Here is a 21,281-nt window from a genome sequence, read left to right on the forward strand (position 1 = left end):
GGTGCCACTTTGTCATTCCCTACAATACCTGAAATTCAGAAATGGTGCAATGATCTATGACCCAGAAGCAGCTTTAGTTATGAAGTTTATATTTACACTAAAATATTTGGAGAATCTGCAATTGTTTTGAAAAAGTGTTTGAAAGGGATCTTTTGGGAATTTGCATCAGTTGTAAAGGAACCATTTGTAATTGTTTGAGGGGAAATACTAGTCAGTGTTAACCAGAGACCCTCAACCTGGGAACAATACTAAAAGGAAGCAGGTTAATCTACATAAGCTATGTAGCAGGCAAATACAAAAATACATTAAAAAGAGGAACTATGAGAGGAATGGCCAGATAATCTACAAATATATAAAACTTCTCTCAAGAGTGAGAAGAAACATAGAACACAAAAAGCTGTTAAAAGAGATGGATGAGCAAATCAAAGAAAGATTGAATCTCAACACACCTTGCATAACAGAAGCATAACATCCTTCCGATTATGTTGAATTTTTCTCAATGTATGGTAGAAAAACTGGGACATGGTCAATCAATTGACCTTTTTCTCTATGAAGCAAAGATCCTGTTAAACAAGTTGGATGAAGTGAGAGAAAAATAGAAGGTCGACCTTCCTGAATTTATCTGTGAAGCTCTGATTCATAGCTTCATTTTGTAGTTATAAGGAGAGTCATAGAGATGTACAGCAGGGAAACAGACCCTTTGGTCCAACCTGTCCACGCTGACCAGATATCCCAATCTAGTCCCACCTGCCAGCCCCCGGCCCATATCCCTCCAAATCCTTCCTATTCATATACCCATCCAAATGCCTCTTAAATGTTGCAATTGTACCAGCCTCCACCACGCCCTCTGGCAGCTCATTCCATACACATACCCTTTCACCCTGATAGGAATATACTTTCTCTGGATTCTTGTTATCTCATTTTCGAAGGCTTCCCATTTTCTAGCCATCCCTTTACCTGCGAACATCTGCCCCCAATCAGCTTTTGAAAGTTCTTGCCTAATTTCGTCAAAGTTGGCCTTTCTCTAATTTAGAACTTCAACTTTTAGATCTGGTCTATCCTTTTCCATCACTATTTTAAAACGAATAGAATTATGGTCGCTGGCCCCAAAGTGCTCACCTGCCCTGCTTTATTTCCCAAGAGTAGGTCAAGTTTTGCAACTTCTCTAGTAGGTACATCCACGTACTGAATAAGAAAATTGTCTTTCCTGAAGAAGGGCTGATACCCGAAACGTCGATTCTCCTGTTCCTTGGATGCTGCCTGACCTGCTGCGCTTTTCCAGCGACACATTTTCAGCTCTGATCTCCAGCATCTGCAGTCCTCACTTTCTCCTCCAAGAAAATTGTCTTGTACACACTTAAGAAATTCGTCTCCATCTAAACCTTTAACACTATGGCAGTCCCAGTCGATGTTTGGAAAGTTAAAATCCCCTACCATAACTACCCTATTATTCTTACAGATAGCTGAGATCTCCTTACAAGTTTGTTTTTCAATTTCCCGCTGACTATTGGGGGGGGTCTATAATACAATCCCAATAAAGTGATCATTCCTTTCTTATTTCTCAGTTCCAGCCAAATAACTTCCCTGGATGTATTTCCAGGAATATCCTCCCTCAGCACAGCTGTAATGCTATCCTTTATCAAAAATGCCACTCCCCCTCCTCTCTTGCCTCCCTTTCTATCCTTCCTGTAGCATTTGTATCCTGGAACATTCAGCTGCCAGTCCTGCCCATCCCTGAACCATGTTTCTGTAATTGCTATCTCAGTCCGATGTTTCCTAACCATGCCCTGAGTTCATCTGCCTTCCCTGTTAGGCCCCTTGCATTGAAATAAATGCAGTTTAATTTATTAGTCCTACCTCGTCCCTGCCTGCCCTGACTGTTTGACTCACTTTTATTCTCCGCTGTACCCGTCTCAAATCGATCCCTTTCCTCACTATCTCCCTGGGCCCCACCTTGTATCGGAGACTTTCCCCCTTTCCTATAACTGCCATCCATCACATACTGTTGCTGTTGCAAATTCCTCATCGCTTCTATCTGTCTCTCCAACCGATCCACTCAATCTGATAAGATTCGCATCCAACAGCATTTATGGCAGATATAATCTGCAGTAACCCTTAAACTCTCTTTAAACTCCCACATCTGACAAGAAGTACATATCACTGCAAAGGCCATTTTTGCTCCTTCACAATTGACAGACCCAGAAAATAACACTCTTATTCCTCTACAAACACTGCCCCAGGTTAAATTAATAGCTATAACTTATATTTTAAGTTTAAACAAGAGACTTATTTCCAAAAACATATAATCAAGAAAGAATCCATTATACTCACTACTGCAACCTTTCTCTTGGACAGACTTAAAACAACGATTAACTTATCTCATTCTGTGCTGTGAACTTCGCCCAACAGTTCTTCCAAGATTAGTTGAGAATTTCACTGTTTGTTAATTTTCCCAGATGCACGCCGGATGTCCAGCGATACACGAATTCAAACAGCAAAAAGGCGGTAACTGTGCAGGTTCTCACTCTCTCCTGCACTGTCCTCACCATGTGCTACCTTTGTCTGCTCTTCTCCCTTTTAAAACTGCTATTGTTTTGACTTTTTTTTGCCAAAGTTCCAAAACAGTGCAAAAAGAAGCAGCTCTTACAGCCAGAATTTTTTCCCGTCCTCTATCTTGGATTACCCAGACATTCTCCCCCAAAATGGAGGCTGAGGGGTGACCTTATAGAGGTTTAGAAAATGAGAGACAGAGATAAGCCAAATAGTCAAGGTATTTTTCAGAGGGTAGGAGAGTCCAAAATTAGAGGACAGAGTTTAAAGGCAAAAGGGAAAGATTTAAATGGGACCTGAGGGATACTTTTTCTGGGGTGATGTGTGCTTGGAATGAGCTGCCAGAAGAAGTGGTAGAGGTGGGTACAATTACAACATTTAAAAAGACATCTGGACGAGTATATGAGTAGGAAAGTTTTATATAGATATGGGCCAAATGTAGGCAAATGATAATTCAGTTTAGGTTGAGTTGAGTTGGACAGCTTGGTTGAGTTGAACAAAAGGGTCTGTTTCCGTGCTGTTTGACTCTATGACCATGTCTCTAGATCTGGTGTGAAAAAGCTCAATTTACACTAGAGGTCTAGGTCACAAACAATGTATTTTTTAAGAACCTCTTTAAACTACACCACCAAAGTTGACATGACCCAAGTAAGAGGGTCAATGGTAATGCACTTTGTTGGTTTTAACTGTATCCAGCAACCTTGGATAGAATGGGATTGTTATTGAATGGGGCTGCGAGAAATCCGAAGTACTGGAGGCACAATAGAAAAAACAAATTGCATGTAGTATCACATTTGTGTAGGAAGTAACGGCAAGGCTTGAGAGATAGTCATTGTTTTATGCAGCATTCTCATTTGTAATTTATAGTTCATGCAGATTGAAATTTAGGTGCTTAGTTTACATAACTTCTGATTTGTGTTGGAATAAGTTATAAAAAATGAAATCTGTTTGTAATTTCTTCATTTGAGGTAATTCAATAAAATTTAGTTAAGTTGGTTTATGGTTTCCCCTGAGGAAAGTGGCACTGATTCTGTTTGTTAGCATACCCTATTACCCAACAGCTTTACAAACTGGTCTTGGAACTCATTTTTTCATAACAAAATGACAACATTTCAGAGGAAAATAGAAGACACGTAACACTGAAATGATGTCTAACATGACAAACATGAAATGAGGTGAAAACAAATCATTAGACTACCTGATGAAACAGTACATTAATTGATAAATTCCAAAACAGTTTTAATAGAAACAAATACAGAATTCCAGGTTGAGGGAGCAGGAGTGAATTACCTGAGTTCACAAATCAAGATGACAGACTAGAAGATGTGATAATATATAATAGCTGAGTACGCAGTTCTTCAGACAACATAGAAAAAAAACAAAACCAGAATGGACTCCAGAGTTAGGTCTGCCAAATCTGAAATCTTTCTAAGTGAAGATATCCTGGTAGTAAAAACGTCAATCAAGTCAGAGCATTAGCTTTTAAAATATTTGCCATGCCAGTTTTCCTTGAGTGGTCTTTGCTTAAATTGAATTTTCTTAGACAACAGAATACAGTAAAATTCGAACAGCTTATCAGACCAAAAGTTGTATTTTGAGAAATATTTTTATCTTCCATTAAAGATCTGGTGTAGTGTCCTATATTTTATGCTATGAATCATACTAATGCAGATGGTCCCAGCTTTGTTCTTTGGCATGTGCTGATATGCAACTTGGTCAACAATGGGACACTGCAGTTGGCTTCATTGCAGCCTAGACTGCAAAAGGAAGGAATTCCAAAAGAAACCCAACATGGTGGACACAGAAATTGGTTCACTTTATTGTGATACTTCAAGCAGAACAGATCACAAGGGTTCAGTCTCTAGATTCACTAATATGAAGAACTATTTGAATCAGAGGGAGAGGATGAGTTGAAGTGAGACAGGAGAGTAGAATTATGTTGTTGCTTTAACAGATTAGATAAATGACTTCCTCCTCAAACTTTAAATCAAAGTCAATGGAAACAACAATTTGTTTTTACAATAACAATTTCAAAATGTGCGCTTCCTTGTTCATGGAGGCATTTCATTGGAAATAGAAAGTCTATCTTACCAGAATTGAAGAATCAACTAAACCACTTGCAATTCATGCTTATATAGCTTGAACACTCAGCTCTTACAGAAGATCATATTTACAAAGTGACATGCCCAGATGGCAAAACTTCTATGCGGCTTTGGAAGTTTTTTAAGAGGGCAGGGCAATGGGCATGGGTAGGCAAGACAGGATTCTTTAGACACAGGAGTAGACAATTTGGTACAGATTAATTATTGTATTCCATCTACAAAGAGATGTTTTTTCAATCCTTCCTGAGTTACACATGGATGAGGTAGATGGATTGGATGCCAGTTAAAGGTGTTCCAAAAGAATTTCATGCAAGCTTGGAATGAAAATGTAATATTTCCATACCTTTAAAACTGACTCACTGGCGTTGTTACCCAGGGGAACAGACTTGTAAGATGAGGAAATAATCACCTACACAAAGCTTGCTTTGTCAATTGTAGGTCATGCAATGACCAAGTTCTTGAGCTGGATGCAAGCCTTAAAGTCAGTGACAGTCACAAAGCTGAAACATTTTAAAATCTCAGAATGGAGTGGGATGAAAAATTACAATGTTACTATAAAATCAGGTGATCAACTTGAAACAAAGACATTCCAGTGGGTATTTTTATCCATTGTTTGAAAATAAACAATATTAAAATTGATTACTACAATGTAGCAACCAGAATACAGAGTCTAAATGCCAACCAAACTAATTCAACAGTAAAAACTTGGACACAAACCTAAATTGCTGGAGAAACTCAGCAGGTCTCACAGTAATGGTAGACAGAAGAGAGACATGTTTTAAGCCCATGACCCTCCTTCAGAACTGAAAGCATCTGGGAAAAGGTGGTATTAGAGCATGGGAGCAAGGATAGGCAGATAAAGACATTGTTGATAGAAAGCCAGGGAAGAGGAGAAACTAGAAAGGTGATAATTGGGATTGAGTGGGTGAAGAATGAGTTGACTGTACTGAAAGCAACTCAGGTCATGACAGGACCTGAAATTTGGCAGTGGGAAATAAAGAGAGAAATGTTCATATGCTAAAATCTGTAAACTCAATGTTGTGTCTTGTAATGTCCTCTTCCAATTGGTGTCCAGTCACATCAACTTTAAAAAGGGGCAGCATGGTGGCTCAGTGGTTAGCATTGCTGCCTCACAGCACCAGGGATCCGGTTCAATTTCAGCCTCAGGCGACTGTGTGGAGTTTGCACATTCTCCCAGAGTCTGCCTGGGTTTCCTCTGGGTGTTCTGGTTTCCTCCCACAGTCCAAAGATGTGCAGGTTAGGTGAATTGACTCTGCTAAATTGCCTACAGTGTTGAGAGGTGTGTAGGTTAGGTGCATTAGTCATGGGAAATGTCAAGTAATAGGATAGTGAAATGGGCCTGGGTGGATACTCTTCGGAGGGTCGGTGTGGACTTGTTAGGCCGAATGGCCTGTTTCCATGCTGCAGGGATTCGAACTTCAGGCAGTAAAAACATACATTCATTTGTCACACTTTTAAAAAAAAAGGAGAAAAAAAATCCATAAAAGAGGCATGATTAGACAAAAAGACAAACCAAAATGATTTTTTTTTCATTCATTCATGGGATGAGGATGTCGCTGGCTGGGCCAGCATTTATTGCCCTTCCCTAATTGCCCAGAGGGCAGTTAAGAGTCAGCCACATTGTTGTAGGTCTGGAGTCACACGTAGGCCAGACCAGGTAAGGATGGCCGTTTCCCACCCTGAAGGACATTAGTGCACCAGGTAGGTTTTTCCAACAATTGATAATGGATTCATGGTCATCACTAGACTCTTAATTCCAGATTTTTGTTGAATTAAAATTCCACCATCTACCAGGGAGGGATTTAAACCCAGGTCCCCAGAACATGATCTGCGTCTCTGGATCAACAGTCCAGTGATAATATCACTAGGCCATCACCTTCCCTGCCTATGTAATCAAAGCTTGGGCAAAGAGATGGGTTCTTAAATATGTAGTGGGAAAGAAAGGATTTAAGGAATAAATACAATAGTTTAGGCTCCATCCGGGTGAAGGTAATGACTTAATAGTGGAGCAATGGGAGGATGTGATTTACATAAGGCTAAAATCCAGAGGAATGGATAAGTTTGTGATAGACAGGAATTGCTCAGTTGCAATTACATATTCCAGGAGGTGTCATCACATAACAGGCTCCAACATGTTCATCCTTGTGTGCCTACAGCAAATGGAAAGCAAAATTGCACAATGCTTAGCTATTAACCAAACACTTTCTTCCAATACCCTCTTCCCCAGTAATTTTAATTTTTCAGTCAGAGAAATGTTGAAAAAGGTTGGTGAATGTCGTAAGATATTTAATATCCCTGTGTTATTCCATGTGGGGGATGGGGTTAAAGTGTAAGGTAATGCAGAAGTGGTGAGAAGGATAAAATAGGTTTCCTTCCACAATCCAAAGATGTGCAGGTTAGGTGAATTGGCCATGCTAAGTTGCCAGTCGTATTCAGGGATGTGTAGGTTAGGTGTATTGGTCTGGGGTAAATGTAGGGTAGGGGAATGGGTCTGGGTGGACCACTCTTCAGAGGATTGATGTGGACTTGTTGGGTCAAATAGCCTGTTTCTACACTGTAGGGATTCTATTATTCTATCTTAAAATAATGCACCAAAGGAGGAGACCATGGGCTGAAGTGCAATTTAGTTATAAAAGTTCACATCACCATGCCAATTTAGGCAGGGTTCACCAAGAGGAAATGATGAGAGTTTGAATTCAATGGATGAAAAAAAGAAATTTGTGTGACAAAATAGGGGGTTCTTATACCCTGGAAGAAAGCGAGCACTGTAAATGCTGGATATGAGAGTTGAGAGTATGGTGCTGGAAAAGCATAGCAGATAAGGATATTGTTGATTCCATAAGCCGTTCCAGAAGAAGGGCTTATGCCCGAAACGTTGATTCTCCTGCTCCTCGGATGCTGCCTGATCTGCTGTGCTTTTCCAGCACCACACTCTTGACTCTCAGCTCCAGAATCTACAGTCCTCACTTTCTTCCAGGGTATAAGAACACCCACAATGCTAAGTTGTCAAATGTTAAAGAAGGTAGCTCATTACCACCTTGTCTAGATAATTGATGATGTGCAGTAACTACTGACCAGCGATACCTCAAACTTTTTTTTTAATTTGATGCTCACATAATAAAAGCCACTTGTAGTTGTTTTGCTGTATCTCAATTCTCATAAATTCAGAGGGTTAAAACAATAAAAAATACAGCTCAGAAATATCTAAATTTGATTCCATAGTTAAATGGATCTTAAACATGTTAAAATGGGATACATTACAATTGGTTTTATTAATTCTGGATTTCAGAAGACATAAAAAGCCATGGTTTCTGCGTTAGACATTGCTATAGCATTCTTACTGAAAACTGGAGACTGGCTGAGGGCAATATTGCTGAACTCTGATACTCCTCACATTTACATTTCTGCAGGATGAGATACCAGAATCAAATTATCCAATTTTTGACATGAAACCTTCTTCACAGGTAGGCTGGATCACAGCCTTAAAAAATGCAAAACAGAAACAAACAGAAAGAAAAGTTTCAGCTATTGGGAACAATACAAACTAGCAGCATAAATATCCTTGCCTCCCTGAGTTATGGTGAATGAGAACAAATGGTCTTGTCCACTATAAGAAGCTGTAATATTTCATCTGGCCACAATATGGGACCACAAGTGTCAAATTAATATGATCAGGAATCCAAATACTAAATCCACCAATCTTTTGCCATGTAAGAAATATCCTTTTCAGTGAAATTTGGTAATGATCATTGAATTTCTGGTAACCTTTCATAAAACTGTTAAACTAGAAAGAAGGTGAAATTATCAAGGGTGCTGACACCTTCCTTCTCGACAAATTACAAAGCCAAAAACGTTTGGTTTCCCATTTTGTACCAGATATTTATTTTCCAAGTCGACCTTCGACTCAAACAACACTGTCAACATCTAATTTTATCTATTAACAGACTTTCCATCATCTCAGTTTCTTAATTATAATAATGATTTAAAAGTGCATGCACTTTTAATGACTGGTTTGATCTCCCGAGACATCATTCACGTTAAGTTTCAGCAGATTTTTTTGTGTCAACATCAATCCACTTCTAATAGGAATAACTTATTGTAAACTAACACTGCTCCTCCCATATATAAACATACAACAAAAACAGAGTAAGTTAATATTTACATATAATCAGAAAGCAGTAACAAATAAGTAGGAGAACTGCTGTACTGTGACAGAACTTCATGAAGACAACCAAATTTTATTCTTGGTACTAAAACATTCCAAAATAAGCAAGGTCTTATGAATCCAGAAGTCGTCCTATGTATGCCATGCTGAAAAGCAATGAACCACATCTGTTAGCACATTGGTTGTAAATGGTTGTGCAAATGGCTTAGTAATTTAGTTTTCAGTTTCTAGTTATCTGTAGCTTCTGCGTCTAAATGAGAAAACTGAACAAAGAATTGCATGAAAATCACTGTTGGTTGGGCTTAAGATGTTGACAAATTGTTAATTTAATTTTCAGTAGACATTGCAAAACTTTAAAAACAAACAAAAACAGACATTGCTGAAGAATTGTTTTATTTCAACATCCACTGTTTGGTGTTTTATTATTACAGAATTTTAAACTTGGTGCAAATGAAATAGATAGCCATTTAACAGCAAGATTTTTCTTTCTAAGACTGGTAAACAAGAATGACAACATTTTGACTGAAAGCTTCTTAGAAGGATCAGATATTAGCCCTCTGATTAAAAACCTTATCACACTTCACAAGAATACTTCAGAGTAGCGAAAATTGCAGCAAAACAGCTGCCTCTGTGCAAAAATACTAAATATGACCAGTTTATGTATTAAGTTTCAATGTTACTTAGTAAATATACTCTCCTGGTGCCTGCAATAGTTAAGAAGTTTCCTGAGGGGATTCATGCTAATAATGTTAAAGGATTACTTAAGGGATTTAATTAGGCTGAATAATTCCAAATATAAAAATGAATAGCTTGTAACATTTACAACAGCATTATATGTGTGCTTTAAAGCATTTTTAAAAATATTTGTCATTCATGTAAGACAACCCATTAGTTGGAACTAAGGCAAGGTCCTTGTAACTAACTGAACAATGAACACTGGGTCTTGTACATATATAAGTCAAACGATCATGACTGCTTGTCCAAAGGCTGAATATCAACGTGCAAATCGTTAATTATCTTGAGAGATACAAGCTGACACAACAGTATCGAGATAGTAAATCAAAAACATCTATCATGTAAAGAAAAGTTGCATCAATTACCTTTTTGAAGATTCTTCCATTTGGCTGAATCTCATCTTCCTCACTAAGAATTTCACGTGTTCCCAAGCAGTTCCTGTGTCTAAAGGCCTCAGTGGCATACTGAAAAATTTTATCCAGGGTGTCAGCACCAGCATATAAACTTGCCAGTAGACGATCTAAGCTTTCCACACATCGGTATGGGCCAGCGGGATGGTTACTAATTGATTTTGCTCTTATATTTGGTCTACGCCGTGAACCCCCAAAGAGCTGCAATGGGAGAACAAATAAGAGATTGCACACAACAATCATACATTGCAAAAACAGTGAAAAGACAGGGTTAATGCCCTTCTTCAATTTCATTTTGCTTGGAGGCTTGAAGCGTGCAATTATAGATCCAGAATGTCTGTAAGCCTGCGAGGCTATAGAATTAATACCACGCCAGTTTTGTACCTGAAGGTGGAAAATGGAAGAAGTTAGACATTCTTCACAAAATCACCAGTTAATAATATTAACCTAGAATCTTACATAAATCAAACAGAAAACCATACCAACTGTAATTTATATTCATATAGCATTTTTAAGGATAGAAAACTATTCAAGGTGGTTTGCAAATCTATTAATCACAAAAACTGAGGGGCCACAAAAAGTGTGATGAAAGAAAAAGGCTTTATAAAAGAAAATCTTTAAAGGACATAAGAAAACTGAGTGAAGCAGAGGGTCAGGAAGAGAAATCAGAACGATTTTGAGGAGCTGAATGAAGATCCAGTCACCAATAGTGGTGTAAAGAAACTTCTGGAGGAACAGCTGGACAATGTTATAAGGGAAATTACATAGGAGAGTTTTCTAATTGTTACTTTTGAAGATGACAAAACACAAACACTTTTTCAGCTGCATCAGGGTCAAGGCACAACGAAGATTTTATACCTTTCAAAATGCTAATATATGTGCACTTTCAACTAAATTAATGGGGGCATCATAAATTCAAATCTGGTGTACTGATTGTAGATATAGGATCTTATGGCCATCTTTAGAAGTATAAAAACTTCAATTGGCTATTCAGATACATCATGGCAAATCTGTACCTCCACCCACCTGCTTATGCGACATCCTTGTTGATATACTTATTAACAAGTATGTATCAGAGTTTTAGGAATTTAAATTGAATCTGCTCTAGATTTCTAACACCATTGGCATGAATGGGTATACACTTGATGACCTTGCTCTCTTTTGATTTCCCTCAACCCAAAGAAAAGTTTGTCTGTGTATACCTTATCAAATTCCATTACTATTTTAACCACCTTAATCAGATCATGTTTCAAACTTTCAAATTCAAAAGGATGCAAGCCACGTTAATACGAACGCCCATCAATTTAACCATTCTAGTCCACATTGTACTTTATCTGTGGCAAATAAATCTTTTCAAAAAGGGTGGTACTTGAAATTGACAAAGAAATTGTTAATCCTTTCCTCAACTTTTGAGTACAGATTCCCTCATGCTCAAGACTTAAATTTCATTAGTCTTTTTTCTGCTAGTTTTATACACATGCAACAGATTTTAGTATTAGTTTAGACGGCAAAGGATGCAGTTGGGTGAAGGGGTTGGCTTAGAGGTAGGAAGCTGCCTGATGGCTTATCTACCATTATAATATGGAAGACTGATGGAAAGGCAGTTGCTGCATTTTATCAGTGCTCATTGTTCGATACTTCGAAATTAATTACTGATGTTACCTTCAATTCCGTTGTGCTTTTAATTTTGACAGTAACTTATTCCATAGAACCTCAAAGATCTTTCAAAAATCCCTCATCCACCATCCTACTGAATTCCTCAAAAGACATGACCTACTCTTTACAAATCCATCAAAACAACTAACTCCAAGTGCTCACTAATTTTGCCTGATTATTACCAACTTACCATTGAGGGGTCTGCACTTCCTCTCTCCACCATTTCCCTTCCCTCAAATAACAAAGCAATTTCTCCAATCCAAATACACAATTGTTGAATCCTAGGTTCATTAGAAAATCATAAACCAACAAAAATCTCTACATCAATTTCTTTTAACATTGTGAATGGAATGCATCAGGTTCTGAAGATTCATTCACTCCAACTTCGAATTATTGCTGAATGTTTAAAAAAAAATTCTCCTCAATGTCCTCTCCTTGACTGATTTTCGGATTGTGTTCCATTGCTGGTATTTTATACATGTCCTACACAATATTAAGGGGGCTATATATAACACATAAAAATGTTGCTGCTAATGTGTACACAGATCTCATTTGGTTAATTTTTTGCTAATTCTTTGTTAAATATAGTCTTGCCTGCGCCTGCACCTACACTTACTTGATTGGTTGACACGTTCCTACCTTTCTCTGTACATACTTTAAAAAAAACCTTTGGTTGAAAGTTTGATATTCCTCAATTTATTTTCCATATTCCTTTGTTTATCTCATTGCATCATACTTGCTTTGTACCAATTTTCACTTTATAATTCTCTTGATGCTGGGGTCTTCAGTTTTTCTTGCAATAGTGTAAGCTTTCCTTCTTGATAGTTCATCTGAAGTCATTTGTTGACTATAGTTACTCAAATACAAATACAAGAGCCTTTTCCCTTTAACAAAGGATTTGCTGCTTTTGTACCATACCAAATAATTAATTGGATACTTGGCATTGTCTGAAGGATTAGCCATTAATTCAGCACAGTTTCCTCCCAAATAATTTTACCTCTTTCAACTTGTACAATTTAAACTTAAAAGCCTTGTGTGCAATTTTCTGTTCTCCCTCTCAAAACCAATTTTGTTGTGGTCACAATGTGCGATCTTGTTTGCTGTCCAAGATTAAAATATGGGCTCTTATCAAATCACACAAGCACATCCTTGACTACTTTGAGAATGCTACAAATGTAATTTTCTTTCATTGAAATGTGATCGCTCTAAATCAGTCTTAAAGATACTACTGACTAAACTAATAAAAAAGGGGCAAAATATCTAACAAAGCACTTGTGAAACATGCAGTTAACACATGATGGAAATGTCATATGGTGCACTTCAGAATTTAACGCTTATTTCTGTGTCAGACATGATTCAGTTGGGATTATTGCTGCCACTGAAGCTACAGGTTTCATGTTCAAATTCCACTCCAAAGCACAAGTACAAAAATCAGATCCAACACTCCTGTGCAGTACTATGGGATTGCTATCCTGTACTATTGGAGGTACAATTTTTCATCTGTGACATTAAACCAATGCCCCAACTGTCAAGTCTGGAAAATATCCTATGACACTATCACAAATAAAAGCACAGTTATCCCAAGTGCCCTAGCCAATATTTCCCTCTCAATCAACATCACAAAAAACAAACCGATCAGTACAACATTGATGTTTGTGGAAAATTGTGTCTGAATCACTTTGACCACACATCAAAAAGTACTTAAATGACTGTAAAGCATTTCAAGAGCTCTCTAATAACCTAAATGTCAAAGCCAATTAAGACCCTCATAAACAACACTAAAGTAGGAAATTAGAGTAGTATTAATGATATCGACACTGTGGGAGGAATTATATTGGGCACGTAAGGAAGACAAATGGCAAATTAAATCCAATACCAAGCAGTGAGTAATATTACATAACTGCAGAAATATAAGCAACATGGAATTATCATGACAGGAATAAAATTTGCTGGGACAAACTGCAAAATGAACATTCAAATACTGATAGATGTGTATTTGTTACCTGTACTATTTAAACAATGTGAAAAAACAACAAACTAATCTGTAGCCAGAAAAGTGAAGTTTGTGTCTACAGGAGTACACTTTTTATGAACTAATCAAACCATACCCCAAGAAGTACTACTTTGATCACCATACTTTAGAGGGAATATAGAGGCACTGCAAAAAGTTTAAGCAAACAATGATCGCAAGTGCATGAAGGATGTACAATGGGGACATATGTTCAAGGAAACTCGTCTATTACTACTGTGTCTTGATAATGTGAATCTGAATATTACAGCAGACGAAGTTTGAAATAAACATTTTTAGAAAGCATAGGAAAGGTTAGATCAGGTAACTGCTATCAATAGGATATTAACATAGGTGATGAGTCGAAAGACTTCTTGGAGCAATCATTTCTATAATCATTTGAAATAACTCCGTAATCTTAACTAACAGTTAAGAGCACAAAGGGCCCTCAAAATACAGTTGAATGCCAGGTTCACTAAATTAAATTCTAAATGGACGAGTCTCATTTTAACAATCATTTTTTTCTTTTATTTTACTTCCAAAACTTTCATACTAGCCATCAATGTTGATAAGAAACCTTTTATTCATTCACTGGCTTAATCTCAACCCCACCAATTCAAAATGAGAATTATTTCTGGTTTAACCAAAAGTACACAAGTACTGACTTGAAGAGGTATAAATAAAACTCCCAAACTGCATCAAAAAGCATGCATACCCAAAATGTCTAATAGCAAAAGGTTAGCTTGAATAGACAGACAATAGCCCAATGAAGAAACCCCATGTCTCAAGTGATTTCCCAACAGGACTTGTTGTCATGCCAACGCCTGCCTTCTAGTTAGGAAAATTCAGTTTCAGCAGCTAACCACATTTAAAAACAAGTATAAGTTATATTCATCGTGTTGGAATGTGTCCGGTCTTGTTGTTCTCTTTACAACTATAACTTAAACACATTGTGATGCGAAATATTTTGTTAGCTCCTTGACAGCAGCAGGCATAATTTGAATATTCAACTTCTTTAGCCAAGGAATTTGTCATTGCTCACTTATTGCCAATATATTTTTAAAAATCAGATAAGATTCCTGACAAAGCTGGAGGCCAACAGGACTCGCAACTACTTTAAGTTAGGTAATCAGAATAACATTTTCCCACTACCACTCGGTTTGCATCGTAATCAGCTATGATAGGGGCAAAGCACTTTCTTGATAAAGGTAATTGCAAATATGAATACTGTTAACACATTTTTCCACTATTGATAAATGCCTGCTGGTTCACAAATCATAATGCCATTTTTACAGCTATCTTTTGCAGCACAAGTGAGCACAAGACAGAGGATGAAGTATAAAGAGATATTAAAACCTAGCCACAGCAAAAGTGGAATATTTAACTAATCTAGCATTAACAATTTAATAGTGTCATAAATTGACTAAAACAAGCAAATGAACAAATTCCATCCCAGATCTGTGGCTTTGATACCTTTGAACTACGAGGTCCATTAATCAACCATTTAAAAGTGTATTATTGAATAAATGAAAGTCATCATCTTTGGATATTCCAAAACACACTGCAGTCAATTACATACTTTCAACTGTTATACTGTATGGAAATGCAGAAGCAAATTTCCACACCAAGATTCCATAAGCATTTATCTATCCATAGCTAGATAAATAACTACAGGGGAGCAGAAGATTGGTTGAAACATAGATATTGGTGGTTAAACCCATAGAACTTCATTGCGCTTGTCTAAGGTACTGTCATACCACAAGATAGCTACTCTTTGTAAATGTAGTTGATAGCACGAAATGACAAAGGAGTGTTATTAAGCCGGAGAGGGTTCAGAAGAGATTACCAGGATGCGGAAGGTTTGAGTTATAAAGAAAGACTGGGACTTTTTTTCCACTGAAGTGTAGGAAGTTGAGAGGTGACCTATAGAAGTTTATAAAATAATGAGGGGTATAGATAGACTTAACGGCAGTTGCCTTTTCCCCAAGATGAGGGATTCCAAGAATAAGGGGCACATTTTTAAAGGGGAGGGAAATTTTAAAAAGACATGTGGGGCAATGTTTTTTGTTTTTTTTTACAGAAGATGGTTCATTTGTGAAATGAACTTCTGAGGAAGTAGTGTATGTGGTGTACAATTACAGTGTTCAAAAGACATTTGGATAAGTACATGAATAGGAAAGGTTTGGATGGATACAAACCAAGAGCACGCAGGATTTGGAGATGCCGGTGTTGGACTGGGGTGTACAAAGTTAAAAATCACAACACCAGGTTATAGTCCAACAGGTTTAATTGGAAGTACACTAGCTTTCGGAGCGACGCTTCTTCATCAGGTTAATATGGAGGGCTTGATCGTAACACAGAATTTATAGCAAAAATTTGCAGTGTGATGTAACTGAAATTATACATTGAAAAATTGATTGTCTGTTAAGCCTTTCATCTATTAGAATACAGTGATAGTTTCACTTCTTTCATGTGTAAATTACAAAACCCTTTTTTAAAAAAAGTTGCATTTGCGGTTTAGCTGTTAACAATGGTGATAGCTAGACAATATGTTGAAGGTGTTAGCCCCCTGTGTTCTCTGTCTATGACCTGATGTTTAGATTGATTCTAATCTAAAAAGTGAGATAACAGAGTTTTACATAAATTCATGCAGTTTTTGAGCTCAGAGTTCTACATGAATGTATGCAGTTTTTGAGCAAAGCGCAACGTAACTCTGCAAGTACAAATTCACCCCACAAAATATATGGGTGTGCATGTGGGTCTTCGTGTCTTTGTGTGCGTGTGTGTGTGTGTGTGTGTGTGTGTGTGTGTGTGTGTGTGTGTGTGTGTGTGTCTGGGGTGGGGGTTGAGAGTGAGAAAGTGTGTGTGTGTGCGCGCGTACACACACACACACACACACACACACACACACACACACACACACACACACACACACACACAGAGTGTCTTAAGTCTGTGAGGGGGTGCATGAGTGGGAGTGTGTGCGTCTATAAGGGTGCGTGTGGGTGTCTGTGTGCGCGTCAGGTGGGACTAGTTTAGTTTGGGATTATGTTTGGTATTAAGAGTCTGTTTCCATCTCTCTGACTGTACGTCAGACTGAGTGATGAGTAGAACTGTGTCAATAGACAATAGACAATAGGAGCAGGAGTCGGCCATTCTGCCCTTCGAGCCTGCACCACCATTCAAGGATGATCAGCCATGATCATATTAATCAGTATCCTGTTCCTGCCTTATCTCCATAACCCTTGATTCCACTATCCTCGAGAGCTCTATCCAACTCTTTCTTAAATGAATCCAGAGACGGGCCTCCACTGTCCTCTGGGGCAGAGCATTCCACACAGCCACCACTCTCTGGGTGAAGAAGTTTCTCCACATCTCTGTCCTAAATGGTCTACCCTGTATTTTTAAGCTGTGTCCTCAAGTTCGGCACTCACCCATCAGCGGAAACATGTTTCCTGCCTCCAGAGTGTCCAATCCTTTAATAATTTTACATGTCACAATCAGATCCCCTCTCAGTCTTCTAAACTCAAGGGTATATAAGCCCAGTCGCTTCAGTCTTTCAGTGTAAGGTAATCCCGCCATTCCAGGAATTGACCTCGTGAACCTACGCTGCACTCCCTCAATAGCCAGAATGTCTTTCTTCAAATTTGGAGACCAGAGCTGCACACAGTACTCCAGGTGTGGTCTCACCAGAGCTCTGTACAGCTGCAGAACCTCTTTGTTTCTATACTCAATCCCTCTTGTTATAAAGGCCAGCATGCTATTAGCCTTCTTCACTACCTGCTGTACATGCATGCTTACCTTCATTGACGGGTGTACAAGAACACCCAGATCTCTCTGCACCTGCCCCTTTACCTAAATTGATTCCATTGAGGTAGTAATCTGCCTTCCTGTTCTTGCCACTAAAGTGGATAACCATACATTTATCTGGCCACTCACCTAACTTGTTCTGGTCACCCTGTAATCTCCTAACATCCTCATCACATTTCACCCCGCCACCCAGCTTAGTATCATCAGCAAATTTGGTAGTGTTATTGCTAATACCATCTTCTATATCATTAACAGATTGTAAAAAGCTGCGGTCCCAGTACTGATCCCTGTGGTACCCCACTGGTCACTGCCTGCCATTCCGAAATGGAGCCATTTATCACTACTCTTTGTTTCCTATCAGCCAACCAACTTTCAATCCAAGTTAGTACTTTGCCCCCAATACCATGCGCCCTAATTTTGCTCACTAATACCATGCGCCCTAATTTCACTCACTTGTCAGATGAAGTTTCATGTAAGCAAGTTGTCAGGTTATCCATTTTGGACTGAAAGATAGATCAGGGCACTTTCTACAATTTTTTTTATTCATGTGGATGTGGGCATCACTGACTAGGCCAACATTTATTGCCCATCCCTAATTGCCCGTGGGCAGTTAGAGTCAACCACATTGCGATGGGTCTGGCTTACATGTGACTCCAGACCAGAAAGGATAGCAGCTTCCTTCCCTAAAGGACATTATGAAGTCAAATACCATGGATTTCCAAGAAACTTGAGGGTTTAAGTGCATAGATCTTTAAATGTCACAAACAGATGTAGAAAGTAGTTAAGAAAGGTAATGGGATGCTGTCCTTTTTCTTTAGAGGACTGGTAGTAGAAGTATGAAACAGCATATTGCAGCACCGAAGAAAGAACTCGATGACCTCAGGCTCATCCGAGAGAACGAGAACTTTCTGGACAGGACCTTCAGCGAGGTTATTACACTGACCACACCAGAAGAGAGTAGAAGGGAGAAGACGATGAGGAAGGCAGAAAGGAGACAAGTGCAAGAGACCCCAGTGGAAGTACCTGTCAGGAACAGGTGATTCTTTTGGAAACAGTAGAAACAGATGACACTGCCAGTCCGCAAGGCGGTCAGGTCTGCCAATCAAAAGTTGGCAAGGAGGAAGACATCACACAGAGCCGTGGTAATAGGGGACTCCATAGTGAGAGGAACTGAACGGGGCTCCTGTGGCAACAGGCGGGATTTGAGGATGGTGTGTTGCCTTCCTGGTGCCAGGATTAAGGACATCACAGACAGAGTGCAGGAAATCCTCAAGGGCGAAGGTGAAGAGCCAGAGGCAGTGGTACATGTTGGCACAAATGATGTCGGGAAGAAGAGAAGGGACATTCTACAGCAGGACTTCAGAGAACTCGGAAGAAAGCTGAAAAGCAGGATGCCCAGGGTGGTTATCTCCAGTTTGCTTCTAGTTCCTCGGGCTGGACAGGCCAGGAACAGGGAGATAATGGACTTGAACGTGTGGCTGGGGAACTGGTGCAGGAAGCAAGGATTTAAATTCTTGGATCAAAAGGGGTATGTTTTGCAGTAAGGATAAATTATACAAGAGGGATGGGTTGCACCTTAATAGTTGGCGGACCAGCATTCTGGCACGTAGGTTTGCCACTGCAACACAGCTACGTTTAAAATAAATAGCTGGAGGGGAGGGGACAAACTGGAAGTTTAAGGAGGAAATTGAAGGGAAAGTTAGAACAAGAGAAGTCAAGAAAGACAACGGTATCAATGGAGCAGAAAACTCAAATAGGGATCATACCGTAAGGTTGAGTGAAATAGGGATTGATAGGAAGGGTGAGGGCAGTAACAAATTAAAAATATTATATATGAATGCATGAAGCATTAGAAATAAGGTGGATGAGCTTAAGGCTTATTTGGAAATTGGCAGTTACGATGTGGGGATAACGGAGATGTGGCTTCAAGTGGACAGGGCCTGGGAAATGAATATTCAAGGCTACACGTGCTATCGTAAGGACGGACTGACGGGCAGAGGGGGTGGGGTGGCCATGTTGGTAAGGAATGATATTCAGTCCCTTGCGCAGGAGGACCTAGAATCAGGGGATGTAGAGTCAGTATGGACAGGGCTGAGAAATTCTAAGGGTAGAAAGACCCTCATGGGAGTTATCTACAGGTCCCCAAACAGTAGTCTGGATGTAGGGTGCAAGTTGAATAAGGAGCTGAAAGTGGCCTGTCGCAAAGATATTACTACAGTTGTAATGGGGGATTTCAACATGCAGGTAGACTGGGAGAATCAGGATGGTACTGGACCCCAAGAAAGGGAGTTTGTGGAGTGCCTCCGAAATGGATTCTTACACCGCTGCTGCTGGAGCCTACCAGGGAGAAGGCAATTCTGGATCTGGTGTTGTGCAATGAACCGGATTTGATCAGGGACCTCGAAGTGAAGGAGCCATTAGGAGGTAGTGACCACAATACAATAAGCTTTAATCTGCAATATGAAAGGGAGAGGGTACAATCGGAAGTGACAATATTTCAGTTGAATAAAGGGAACTATGGAGCTATGAGGGAGGAGCTGGCCAAAGTTCAATGGTGCAATACACTAGCAGGGATAGCAGTGGAGCAACAATGACAGGTATTTCTGGGTATAATGCAGAAGATACAGGATCAGTTCATTCCAAAAAGGAAGACAGAGCCTAAGAGGAGGCAGGGGTGGCCGTGGCTGACGAGGGAAGTTAAGAAACTATAAAGTCAAAAGAGAAAAAGTATAACATAGCAAAGATAAGTGGGAAAACGGAGGACTGGGAAGCTTTTAAAGAACAAAAGGGGATAACTAAGAAGGAAATACGTAGAGAAAAAATGAGGTACTAAGGTAAACAGGCCAAAAATATAAAGGAGGATAGTAAAAGCTTTTTTAGGTATGCAAAAGGAAAAAAAATGGTTAAGACTGAAATTGGGCCCTTGAAGACAGAAACGGGTGAATATATTACGGGGAACAAAGAAATGGCTGAAGAATTGAATTGGTACTTCAGATCTGTGTTCACTGGGGAAGACACAAGCAATCTCCCAGAGGTAATAGTGGCTGAAGGACCTGAACTGATGGGAATTTATATTTGCCAGGAAATGGTGTTGGAGAGACTGTTAGGTCTACATCCCAGGGTACTGAAGGAGGCGGCTGTAGAAACCGTGGATGCATTGGTGATCATTTTCCAATATTCTATAGATTCAGGATCAGTTCCTGCGGATTGGAGGGTAGCTAATGTTGTCCCACTTTTTAAGAAAGGAGGGAGAGAGAAAGCAGGGAATTATAGACCAGTTAGTCTGACCTCAGTGGTGGGAAAGATGCTGGAGTCAATTATAAAAGGATGAAATTACGACACACCTGGATAGCAGTAACAGGATAGGTCAGAGTCAGCATGGATTTATGAAGGGGAAATCATGCTTGACTAACCTTCTGGAGTGTTTTGAGGATGTAACTCTGAAGATGGACCAAGGAGATCCAGTGGATGTTGTGTACCTGATCTTTCAGAAAGCCTTTGATAAAGTCCCACATAGGAGGTTAGTGAGCGAAATTAGGGTGCATGGTACTGGGGGCAAAGTACTGACTTGGATTGAAAATTGGTTGGTTGACAGTAAACAGAGTAGTGATAAACAGCTCCCTTTTGGAATGGCAGGCGGTGACCAGTGGGGTACTGCAGGGATCAGTACTGGGACCACAGCTTTTTACAATATACATTAATGATATAGATGATGGTATTAAAAGTAATATTAGCAAATTTGCTGATGATACAAAGCTGGGGTGGCAGGGTGAAATGTGAGGATGTTAGGAGATTACAGGGTGACCTGGACAGGCTAGGTGAGT

At 39.2% G+C, this 21,281-nt stretch overlaps 1 protein-coding gene across 3 annotated transcripts in view; it reads right to left on the minus strand.

Annotated features, from left to right (window-relative positions):
• The window catches only part of acsl3a (acyl-CoA synthetase long chain family member 3a), a 127,729-nt gene that overhangs the window by 84,474 nt on the left and 21,974 nt on the right, over positions 1-21,281 (minus strand). For all 3 annotated transcript variants that reach the window (XM_072572777.1, XM_072572775.1, XM_072572776.1), the window contains exon 2: positions 9,939-10,367. In XM_072572777.1, the coding sequence (XP_072428878.1) occupies positions 9,939-10,277 (339 nt within the window). In that variant the 5' untranslated portion in view covers positions 10,278-10,367. The remainder of the gene's footprint in view (positions 1-9,938; positions 10,368-21,281) is intronic.

The sequence above is a fragment of the Chiloscyllium punctatum genome, chromosome 6 (genome assembly GCF_047496795.1).
Source record: "Chiloscyllium punctatum isolate Juve2018m chromosome 6, sChiPun1.3, whole genome shotgun sequence".
Taxonomy (NCBI): Eukaryota; Metazoa; Chordata; class Chondrichthyes; order Orectolobiformes; family Hemiscylliidae; genus Chiloscyllium; species Chiloscyllium punctatum.